This window comes from Osmerus eperlanus, chromosome 5 (genome assembly GCF_963692335.1).
Source record: "Osmerus eperlanus chromosome 5, fOsmEpe2.1, whole genome shotgun sequence".
In the NCBI taxonomy this organism is placed as follows: Eukaryota; Metazoa; Chordata; class Actinopteri; order Osmeriformes; family Osmeridae; genus Osmerus; species Osmerus eperlanus.
This window is the reverse complement of record NC_085022.1, coordinates 5,217,898-5,229,818: the sequence shown is the minus strand read 5'-3', so window position 1 is coordinate 5,229,818 and position 11,921 is coordinate 5,217,898. Positions and strand designations below refer to the sequence as shown.

The following is an 11,921-nucleotide window of genomic DNA, read 5'->3' as shown; positions in this document are numbered from 1 at the left end:
GGATTAGGAGTTTGGAGGATTTTAGATTCAGGACTGCTGCTCTCCCAGCCTTGGTATCAAGCGTTTACAGACACGATGTCTTCAGTTCCTCTTTTCATCCGTAGCTGGCAGGATTTCTGCCACTGGATGGCAACAATGATGTAAAAATATCCCAGTAGCAGCGTCACACCAATAGGCTCAATGGACCAACAGAAGATCTGATGTAGTCGAGCCCGAGCCCCCAGGGGGGAGACTATGACTCAGACTGCATAAATGCTACCTAGAACGTAAAGCACTTAACGTTTGCTGTGAAGACATATTTAATCTCATAACTCGCCCGGTTTTATAAAGGTAACGCTAGATAAGATCGTACACCAGAGCAACAGAAACAAAATACTTTTTATTTGAAAAAATATTTCACTGTTACAATACACTCATACGATAACATATTTAATGGTTGTTACATTACATTATTGTCAACGGGGATATCCAACAAGGAGGACCATTTCATCTGTACTGCACGGTAGTGTAAAAACATCAACACACTAAAACAGAGAGGATTTGTTTTTGAAAAGGTAGAAATTCCTGTTGGAAAATACCGGACCCGGAGCCCTGGATTCTCACAGAGCGCGCCACCATTCTAGAATGTTCACATAGGACGAAAACGTCCCACTTTCGACTTTAACAAGCAGCACAAGGATTGGTCAGCTGTTGGTCTTCATACCCACCACCATCAGTACATGAGGGTCGTAATATTAATTCTCCCATGTCTAAGGGAGGACTGGATAGGTGAGGGTCTGTACCCAGATGCAAAACCTGGTAGAAAACCCCATCCTCCCCCTCAACTTGCATACAACGTGCTCTCCTTCCTGCCAACATAACTAGCACTGAATCGGTGTGAGCATGATAATATTTCTTAAAACAGTAACAAAACTAAATAAACAAAAATCCCAAAATGTTCATTTTTCAAATAGCTATAGTTATATTTCATATAAAACCAGTCCTGTGTCGTATAACAAGTTGTTAGGTCCGTGAAGGGAAGTGCCTCAGTGCACATTCAGTCAGAGTAGAAGGAACAGTCTAGTGTGAAGGGTTCTGGACGAGCTGCTCTCCTCGTTCTGTGGCCAGAGTCCAGGAGTCACTGGGACTTCTCATTGTCACAGCTTAAGGAACTAGCTCTAGCTAGCACGTTAGCATCTGCTATCACGTTAGCATCTGCTAGTGTGTGTCCTCCCATTAGCTTCTTGGCGTCCTGCTGATATGACTGGCCACGTCCGGCCAGGAGCCAGGAGTTATGGGGGCCTTGATCCCAGGACGTGTGAAAGTATGGGCCCTGCTCTCAAACACCCTTCCTGCTCTCCAGAGCCTGGAGACATGGGTCTGAGTGGAGTGGATAGGAATCATCAAGGAGGTAGCGATTTCCAACGACCCAGAAAGAGGGTGAAGTGACGCGTGTAGCTGAAGCCCAAAAAGAGTGATGGGACCAACAGCCCAGTCCAGTCAAACCTACTGATTTACATGGCTAACCCGGTGGCTAAACATTATCTTAGACCTATCTGTTACCCACAGATGGATACTTTCTAGGAGAAAGAGATGTTAGAAGATTCAGAATCACTACCCCCAACACCCTGTGGCCCCCTCCCGTATCTTACCCCCCCCCTCCCCCATCTCACCCCCCGTCCCCCCCCCTCAGAGGGGCCAGGGCAGGTCGCTGAAGTCTACGGGTCCCCCCAGGCCAGCGTCGGCCTCCAGCAGACTCATGATGACGGCCATGGCCGCCTCGTCGTTGCTGGGGCTGCTGGAGCCCGGCTCGTCCATGATGTCTATGCTGGGGTGGGAGGCGTCACCTAGGCAACAGGACAGGAAACGGTTACACTGGGGTTTGTAGTTAAAAAATAATATATCTTGTAGTTTAATAATATAAAAAATAAATAATCTGGAACGTCACACCCACAACAGTCTAAGGGTGTGTGCGAAGCCTTCTGTGACGTTACTTGTAAAAGGGGCGTAGTGGGACAAATGAGCCCCAAAAAAGGACAGAAACATGAACCCCTTGAACCCTAAAAGTTCAGAATTTAAATAACCAAAAGAAACCAACAAGGGATATATAAATGACATTTGACAGGAGAGAGAGAGAAAGATGCCGACTGTGTGCAGGGCGAGCGGGAGACTTACTCATGACGGAGTAGGGGTACCCCACAGAGTCGGGTCCAGGGACCACCCCCGCCAGTGAGAGGTCCGGAGTGCCCCCGTTCTGGATCTGCAGACCAGACCACCGTCACACACACGTCAACCACAGACAAGGAGGCAGACCATCCGGAACATGCTAGTGATCTGGGATGTGGTGTGTAGGTATGTACAGAGTGTGGGTGTATATGTTTATATTGACAGTCTGTAGGGAAGGAGGAGGGGAGGGACGGTGGTGGGGGGTGGGCCTCACCTTCTTGCCCCCCGGGGAGCATGTGTCAGGAGGGGGTGTGCTGGTGATGTTCAGAGGGCTGGAGCCACAGCTAGAGGGAGACGATCCTCGGATCCTGAAGACAGATGCTCAGGTTATTCTACTCCCAACGAGGCGTCGAGATATGACAACATCAACAACAGAAGACTAGCGTGACATCAGACGGTATTGTAAACGCAGCCACTGGGTTACTCCTCGTCGTCGCCATGACGCTCCCGACCAGAAAAGAAACCTGACATGTTGCTATATTAAAATGATTCCTCTCGTCATGAGTCTGCTGCCGTACCGACGTCTTTCGTATCTCACCTCTGGATCTCCATCACCTCCTCGGCGATCATGCGCCCTATCTTGCCCGCTCCCGCCCGCGTGCCACCTGGGATTCCTGGCACCGTCTGCAGCGCCCGCCGCCCTCCTCCTGCAACCAATCAGGTCGCTAGTCAGACACCGTGTCACACACTAGGTGGGGAGGTGGGAGAGTGCTAGTAGCTAGAGACTGGGAGGTATGGGCTAGGAGGTAGAAGCAAGGATACATGGGCTAGGAGCTAGGAGGTATGGGCTGTGAGGGAGTAGGTAGGGGATATGGGCTTCCAGGGTTTCAGGTGCATGCTTACCCTCAGATGTGAGCACACTGTCCATACTCTGAGGAGAGGCTGCAGACTGGGGGTAGCTGGGGTCACCCCCCTCCAACACACCGCACCTGGAGAAACACCTCAAATGTTGAGTATGATATTGTACAACAAATAAATAAACATGTGCTTCTTAGACAATGTTAGTCAATAAGTCAAGGCTGCGTGTAATTGCTGCACACACAAGGACAATGGTGACCTCTCCTCTCCACAGAGACCACTCCTAACTACACAGCTAACAGTTGCTGGTCATGAACCCAGCGTTCTGCTGGGGCGGAGGCAGGTGGGACTCACGAGACGACGGTGTTGGTGGAGACGATGTACTCCACCTCCTTGGTCCAGGGGTTCATGAAGCTGAACCAGCGACTCCTCAGCGTGATGAACGAGCCGTCTTTGATCTTGAACTTATAACAGTTGGTGTTGATCTTCTCCCTCATCTGCAGCACTGCAGACCAGAACACAGCTCGGCGTTACACTGATGTACCCTTTAGACGTCTCCCATAGACGTCCTCTGGGCCATATGGAAGTTAGGATGGAGGTGAGGTACCTTGTCTGTGACACTCTGCCAGATGACCGATGTCATCCTGGTGGAAGTACTCGTAGAACGACGTCCCTAAGAGCTCCTGGGGCAGGTAGGCTAGGATGGCTGTAGCCCTGGAGGGGAGAGGGGGATGGATGGATTAATGGAGAAGAGGGGGATGGATGGATGGATGGATGGAGGAGGGGAGAGGGGGATGGATGGAGGATGAAGGAGAGAAGGGATTGAGTGTCGATTTGAAATAAACGAAGAGTTCCGAAACATGTTGGGAGAGCGAGAGAGGTTGGAACCGCCTTGACTCCCAGAACTCACCTCTGGTCCACGAACACAAACTTGCCGTCGATGGCGTGCCGGGAGACGTACTCGGTGGGCTTGACGCGGATGTCGATGTGGGCGGGCTGGGGGATGATGTGGGGGTGCAGGCGCCCGATGGCCACCAGGCAGCTGAGGTTGCAGCCCTCGTTGTCGGGCTCGTTGTCCTCGTCCAGACCCATCTTGGTGGGGGGCCAGCTCTTCAGGTAGCCCGTACTGTGGATGGTGCAGAAGCTCTTCCTGTCCGCTGGGAAGAGATGAGAGCACCATGAAAACATTACAATATTGGCCTTGTGGAATTTAGTTTTAATTAGTTTGAATTAATTTAATTAATTAATTTTATTTATATATAAAATCATATTGTTATCTTTTAGATATACATTTATTTGGCATTTTTCCTGTACATAAATTAATTACAAAGTCTCACATAGTTGTGTTTGCAGCCTACTGAGTAATTAAACCTAGTGTGGACCACAGATAAGACACGTCTCTACCTTTCTTCTTGGAGCAGGTGGAAGGGAAGTCCTTGTCCTCCATCTTGACGGAGGGCCTGTTGCACTTCATCCTGCAGAAGAAGGAGCGCCGGGCCCCGGAGCAGAGCCGGGACGGGCTGGGGGTGATGTCTGTCTTCACCGGGAGACCCGCTGGACAGGGGAGGGGGCACAATGACATCAGACCACCACCCAAGCCAACATCCTGTGTCACTATCTATCTGTCAGGGTGGAGTTGAGGGGAGGTAAGGGGGTCATTCTGTTTTTACTGTCAGGCCTAGGCAGGAGAGAGATAGACAGAAAGAGAGCGTAAGAAAAGAGCGTGGAAAAGGGAGGGAGCGAGCGAAGGAGAAGAAGGGAGGAGGCTTCCGTTTGAGAGGTGAGACGAGAGGCGGTTTACTTTTGGCGTCTATGAGTCGTTCCCTCGGGGCCGTGTCTGAGGAGGACAGCTGCTCCTTCACCTTGGCGATGTCCTTCGGGTGCAGGTAGTCAAACAGGCTCTGGCCAATCAGGTCGTTCTGGAGGGGCGAGAGATGAGAGGAGGAGGAAGGGGGAGAGAAACAGGAAAAGGGGAGGAGTAAAGAAAAAGTGAAGTGATTCGAGCGTAACTTTACAGAAGAAAATTGCGTTCGAAAACAGTCAGGAAGTTGCAAATCCACACTTTCAACACTGACAGCTGAGAGAAGTGCGTGTGTGTGTGTCATACCTGGCTGTAGTTAAGGATCTTAAAGACGGACTCTGAGACAAAGAGAATCTTCCCGCGATCACATCCCACCACAAACAGGAAGCCATCAGATGCCTAGAGAAACAGCAGAGTCAGCGGCACGAGTGGAGGGAGACGATCAGTCAACTGGTGTCGAGTCCTTCTCTCAAAGGCACAACATGGGGGTGCTGCGAGTTGGGGAGGAGGAAGTGATGGACGTACCCTCAGTATCAAGTGCTTCAATTCGTCGTCTGACAGAAAGGAGGGCTTGTAGTTGGCTTCCGTGTAAGGGTTGGCTGCCCCTGAAGAACACACACAAACACAGGAAATCCAACCAAGTTACGAACGGTTTAGTAGTTCCACTCAAACGCATAGCTATAGCATATATAGCTATGCATATTCTAGCTAGAGCTCCACCTATCCCACCTCGCAGGGTCTTCATGTGCTGGACGGCCATGCGCAGCACCGTCAGCTTGTCCAGTTTGCGGGACATGGCGTTGCAGGTGGGAACCAGGGACGCCAGTTCGTCGATGAAGCTGTTCATCTTGTCCCGTCGGCGCTTCTCAATCTGGCTGTGGGCCTCTCTGGGGGAGAGAGAGAGACGGAGAGAGACAGAGGGAGAGAGAGAGGCAGAAAGACAGAGGTTAGCTACTAAGCAAAGCCACCCAGCTGTGGTGATGTTCGCGCTGTTCACGTTCTTCACGCTATCTAGGATCTTACAGAGGGCTGTATCAAAGCACCTCCCCACCACCAAACACCAGGCTCACTGACGACAGAGAGAGGCTTTTCATTCAGAAACTACAAGTAGAGAGAGGCTGCATACCTGGCATTCTTTATCCTTCCATGATGGTCACTGAGGAATGAAGAAAAGAAAAAAAAAGAGATATAGAAAGAGAGCGATTAAAATAATGCAGTCGAAGGATGCGGGTTTGGAACCAACCCCATTTGTCTCTTGTATCTCTGCCTCCTAACACACAGGTATTGCAACTATGTAACCGATATAGGTCAGGAAAGCAACACTATGCTATTAATGTGACAATCAAATTAATGTTCATACAATCATTCTGGTGGCGTGAGCTTCTAGCTACCCCATCAACACTGTTCCTGTGTCTGTGTGTGGCAACTCTTTTATAGTGATGAATAGAAGGTGTGAAAGCTATTCAGACAGCCCACATAAAAACATCTCATATCAAACACAAAATCCAGATCTTCTGCTGTCATAACGAACTTACCCTCCAAGTTTGTCCTTGTCAGAATCCATGTCACTGAGGAGAAAAATAAAAGTTAGTTTGCATTCAGTCCATCAGTGACCTCAATGTGTCAGGATTGGAAAAGATGACAGGAAATGTCACTTACTCGAAGGAAAAGCCGTCAATTCTGTCAAGAAAAGAAATGTGATAATTAAATTCTGTCAACACAGCATTGACCATTTAACCTTGTGAGACAGATGGATTTGAGAGATCCCAACCAAGCGAGAATCCATCTTGCCAAGATAAAAAGCTATCCGTTTGTGCCCGAACCTATGGTTTGTACCAATCAGGATCCTATGTGTGGCAGTGGCAGCCACAGGTGGTTGAAGTTAGCCAGGGATAGACGGCGACAGACAGATAGCTAATCCAATCACAAAGTGTTTTTGTGCCTGCCCTTTTCCAAACTGTTTCCAAGGACGACTTCCCAGATAGTTTTGTGTAACTCTGGCCCGTCCGGTTATTAATAAATGGCACTTACAGGAAAGTCAGCACAAGTATGGCCCACATATTCTCAACAATACAAAAGGCAGAATGCGATACCGATAGCATGACTGATAACTTATGAATTGATTAATTTACATAGAATTTACCAGCACGTCAGTGAGTGGGAGTGTAACAGTAAGCATGTGTGTGTGCGCTTGCTCACTGGTAGTCGGAGGTGCTGCCCTTCCTCTTGCGTGTGAAGTCCATGCCTGGGGGGTGGATGGAGCTGCTGATGAGGTCAGTGGAGCTGGGAGACATGAACTCATTCATCGTGGAGGTGATGTCCATCCTTTGGTCTGCCATTAGATCATCTGCAATACGTACGCACACTATGTTTAAATAACACCTTATGGACACACTTTACAGTTATATAACAGTGATGAAATTATACTACGAGGGAATAGAAGATGATACCAGCCATAAAAATTATAAACAATGACTATAATATATAAACCCCCCAAAATAATTAATGATTTAGCATACGACATGCATTTATCACCATATTTGTGTGGAATGAGGTCTCTTATGACAACATTGATTGTGACCCTCAAAACGATCAAGACCATCACTACTATGGACAGTAACACAACGGTCCTCTTTAAAACGATCATGATGAATCTCTGAGTGATGACAAGCTACAGCATGGGATGAGATTCAGGATGACAGCGATGGGATGAGGTTAAGGATGCCAGCTTTGGGATGAGATTCTGGATGACAGCGATGGGATGAGGTTAAGGATGCCAGCTTTGGGATGAGATTCTGGATGACAGCGATGGGATGAGGTTAAGGTTGACAGCTATGGGATGAGATTCAAGATGACAGCTTTGGGATGAGGTTAAGGATGACAGCTTCGGGATGAGGTTAAGGATGACAGCTATGGGATGAGATTTAAGATGACCGCTATGGGCTGAGGTTAGGGATGACAGCTATGGGCTGAGGTTAGGGATGACAGCTTTGGGATGAGATTAAGGCTCTCACCACAGATGTTCATAACGTCCTCTGTTTCAAACGCATCTCCTTCCATCCACACGATCAAACTGCTGTGGAAACGGAGACGGGTTGAAAAGTTTCACTTTACAAAAAAATTGTACACTATATGCTGTGATGAAAATGGGTGCTATGCTCAAATAATGCTGCACTGTTTCACAAAATGTTTATTTTATGTATTTTTTATTACAGAAATATGGGTCTGCACACTAATTAACAAACACAAACAACAGGGAAGAGAAAGGACAGGAAAAAATAACCATCTTGTGCCATCAGCAGAACCATGCTCATGGCTCTCCAACAAATACTTCCAAAAGTTAGCCAAACAAACTGAACTGGCACTAGACAGGTCTGCTGGTTGCTGTTTTTTGGGGGGTGGAGAGGGATGACTCCAGTCCCGTCCAGTGGTTATTATACTTTCTGTTGGTCTGTAACTGGAACAGGAAGTTACCTGGGCTTGTGAGAGGCAGTCTTCCTCTTCTTCTCTGATGTCTACTTCCCTCGAGATACGGTCCTCTTTCCCCTTTCAGAAAGCCGTTCCACAACAGTCTCAAACCCTGGAACGTAAAGTAACGTAATGTGATTTAATTGAATTTTTGCGAGATTAAAAACACCAAGATGGGGCTTAGGCTTCCTGATTTATAGTAGGTATACATGGGGAAAACAAAACGAAAAAATAACTTAAGTACAATTCCACTCGTTTGACACCGCTTCCCAGATTATGGCGTTTATGGGTTATTGTGTCGGTTTAAGAGGCATCTCCTTTTTACTTCCTTCTAACCTGAATTTAGAAAAAAAAACTAAAAACATAGCCCATTTATTATTATTCCCTGTGTTCAGTGGGACAAAGAACCAGCAAAGCCTCAACACAACACCGGGCCGACCAGAGGGGAAAGTGGGTCAGCCGAGCCAATCTGTTAGCAGTTGTTTCCCTTCCCTGGTGTTCGTCAGATGGCCTGGTGGTTTTCATCACAAGGAGCAGAGGGAGGCAGAGGGAGGCAGAGGGAGGCAGAGAGGGGTGGTAGCCTGGATCAAGACCAGCTTGTGTACATCTTTCTTATTCCTTTCAACGGGTGACAGAGCTGTGATTACAAAGCCTATGTGTAGCCTAATTCTAGCATCTGGGTAGAACACTGGGGGCAGAGGATATAACTTAAAATAACCCTACTATAATTGAACAAATCGGACATCTTGATATCGTCAATATAATTCCAAGAAAAATAAAAAAAATCTTCTTTAAAGTGAGAATAACAATTTAGGCCATTGTAACATGAACAAGGAAGTGATAGCCAGCCAGCGCATGGCCCGTTCATCCAGTCCATCTGGCTTCAGAGAAGTAGGAAGACAGCCACAGAGACATGACCCCATGACCCCTCCACAGAGACATGACCCCATGACCCCTCCACAGAGACATGACCCCATGACCCCTCCACAGAGACATGACCCCATGACCCCTCCACAGAGAAATGACCCTATGACCCCTCCACATGAACATGACCCCTTTACAAGGACATTACATTTACATTTAGTCATTTAGCAGACGCTCTTATCCAGAGCGACTTACAGTAAGTACAGGGACATTCCCCCCGAAGCAAGTAGGGTGAAGTGCCTTGCCCAAGGACACAATGTCATTTTGGCACGGCGGGGAATCGAACTGGCAACCTTCAGATCACTAGCCCGACTCCCCCACCGCTCAGGACATGACCCCTCCACAGACATGACCCCTCCAAATAGACATTACCCCATGACCCCTCCACAGAAACTGTTACCTGAAAAGCTGTAAATTGCACCACTTATCCATATTCTTCAGTTAAGTATATAGATACATTGGAAAGCTCACTCATATAAGGCTTTTTAACGCTTGACAGTCAGATAAACATTTTTACAAGAAATCAGACACCCAGATCACTGTGCCTGGTAAATACAGACCGTTACTTCACTCTGAACAGCAAAATTGTGTTAGAACTATGCTCTTCTGATCCTTGATTTTCTTCTGTAGCTTCTATGCACTATTTGTATATAGCTTTGGATAAAAGTTGCTAAATACATTAAATGTAACGTGTATGACCAGGAAGAGACTTAACTTTGACAAACTGTGGCACAACTCACTGCCAATTAAAGGACTAGTCAAACGTACAGCCAATGTTCCCTGGCAAAGTTAGGTCTAGGAGCCATGCCACAAAGCAGCATCGTTGAGCCTAAGACACAAGTACGTCACTTTTTAGCCTAGCCTGGTGTGGTCTGTACTTAGCAACAGAAACACCATGGCGACCCAGTGCAAAGAATGCAAAAGCAAGAAGAAAAAAATTGCGCTCTAAAATTGAACTAGGTTATAGTTCACCTAAACTGTTACATTTAAAACCATAGCAGTGTTTCCCCTAGGTTTACAGCTTTAGGGGGGCGCCCCCCTAATATAATGGTAGGGGAAACATTGCATAGGTTACAAACTCTCAACATATGTAAGTGCATAATTACAAGAATCATAGCCAGAATAGAACACCTTTGAGGTGGAAGCTAATTATTCTTATTAGATATTTGGTCAGTGTGTTTAAATTACATTTTATATATTGACCATATGTTTTATTTATTTTACCAATTTTGCATATAGGCAGCCTACTACAAATAATCAAGGATCATAAGTCCACAGACCTAACCGAGGGGTTTCAGTGGTTAGAGAGTGCAACAGTTACATGATCACAACTACAATATTACATAATTCTGATATGGTAGTGCAATCATTAAAACAACTGAAAGCTTACATGGCAAACCATTTTGCAGTCTGTGTAAGAGAAAGTGCTACAACAAGATATCAAGTAGACAACATGCAGGAAGGTACTAAATTAAGTAATGTACAGCTAGGGCAGTGCTTGTGGTCCAGTTTCTAAATCGTGTCAACACACAATCAAGTCTCAAAATCAGTCCACTTTCCAAGACAAGTTTTTCTGGCTAGATACCGTGAGCGTGACATCTTTAGTCCCTGGATATGTACGAAAAAACGCGATGACGCCAATTAGCGCAACTAAAAAGATGTGGCGTCGGTTGACAGCGCGATGACAGAGTGTGCAAGGCTGTGGTGAGAGGCGAATAGGACACTGGCTAACCTTTTCTAGCCGATGTTTTTGTCTTAAGACAGATTCAAATAACTTGTTACATCTTCAGATATCTGCGTACACTGCTTGGTAGATGATTGCCTCACTTCCAGAGATAGCAAGCCATCCTATTGCCTAGCTACAACAAGGCATACATTGCGCATAATCACTAGCTAGCTTGGCAGTCTGAATTTCAATTTGACATCTAGTTGACGAGGCAAAGTGCCAGAGAAGCACGGAGCTTTATTAGCGCCAATGTTCCCCGCTACAAAGATTACATGTTCAGCCTCCGACCTCAGACATAACTCAGCTCGGGGTGTTATGTCACGGGTATGGCCCAAGCATTAGCTCGCTTGCTACTAGCATTAGCTATATTAGTACAGCTGACATGACCAGTGTAACACATTCGCAAGACGGCTTGTAGTTTATCTCGCTACCCTTCCAGTCCACATACATTAAAGCCCATAAACACTACCATTGTTATCTTGATATTGACAGCTAAATAGCTGAATTGATCTTAAGAAACTGTCTTGATGGCTGGCCTTGCATTGCTAGCGTTAGCCACCGTCCCTCTTTGACCACTAGTGTTACCACCACCATCACACAGTAGCAAGTCTGGCTAAATCTGGAAAAACACACATTAGAACGCCTGCCTTTCATCGTCAAAACGGACTATTCCCATCAATGTGAAATGGATGATAATAAACCAATAAGTACTTACATTAAACCCCCTGTGCTGTGACCCATTGAAGTTGTCGGTAAATATAACCAGTCCGTAAGAACAGTGACATAAACGCTTTTCAATCTGTGACCCACTTTCTTTTCGCCGTCATGCCTGCCGCAGCACCACTAACCTACTTTCTGAACCAATTGGATAATGAGGAATTTACGTCCCGTTTTTTCTCGCCAATCAAAAAACAGCAAGTTGAGGACATAACTTATTAAAATACGGCAAATCTATTGCTTGTAGTTATTTATTTATAGTTCTATTTAATATAATGTTGT

The 11,921-nt window shown here is 46.6% G+C and overlaps 1 protein-coding gene across 3 annotated transcripts; it reads right to left on the bottom strand.

Annotated features, from left to right (window-relative positions):
* Positions 1-360: 360 nt before the first annotated feature.
* On the bottom strand, positions 361-11,793 carry bmal1a (basic helix-loop-helix ARNT like 1a). Of its 3 annotated transcripts, none has more exons than XM_062461344.1 (20): positions 11,638-11,793; positions 8,279-8,384; positions 7,819-7,880; positions 7,004-7,151; positions 6,464-6,484; positions 6,340-6,372; positions 5,931-5,960; positions 5,534-5,691; positions 5,330-5,409; positions 5,111-5,203; positions 4,805-4,922; positions 4,408-4,557; positions 3,914-4,160; positions 3,611-3,717; positions 3,358-3,508; positions 3,049-3,134; positions 2,744-2,852; positions 2,420-2,513; positions 2,155-2,239; positions 361-1,826 (listed from the first exon to the last, which is right to left on the bottom strand). In XM_062461344.1, exons 3-20 carry the CDS (start codon positions 7,862-7,864, stop codon positions 1,669-1,671), a joined length of 1,914 nt encoding a protein of 637 aa, XP_062317328.1. In that variant the 5' UTR covers positions 7,865-7,880; positions 8,279-8,384; positions 11,638-11,793; the 3' UTR covers positions 361-1,668. The 3 variants fall into 3 exon arrangements, with proteins under 3 accessions (XP_062317328.1, XP_062317329.1, XP_062317330.1); XM_062461345.1 differs by having other exon boundaries at positions 7,819-7,877; XM_062461346.1 differs by having other exon boundaries at positions 7,819-7,898; positions 8,298-8,384.
* Positions 11,794-11,921: the final 128 nt, after the last annotated feature.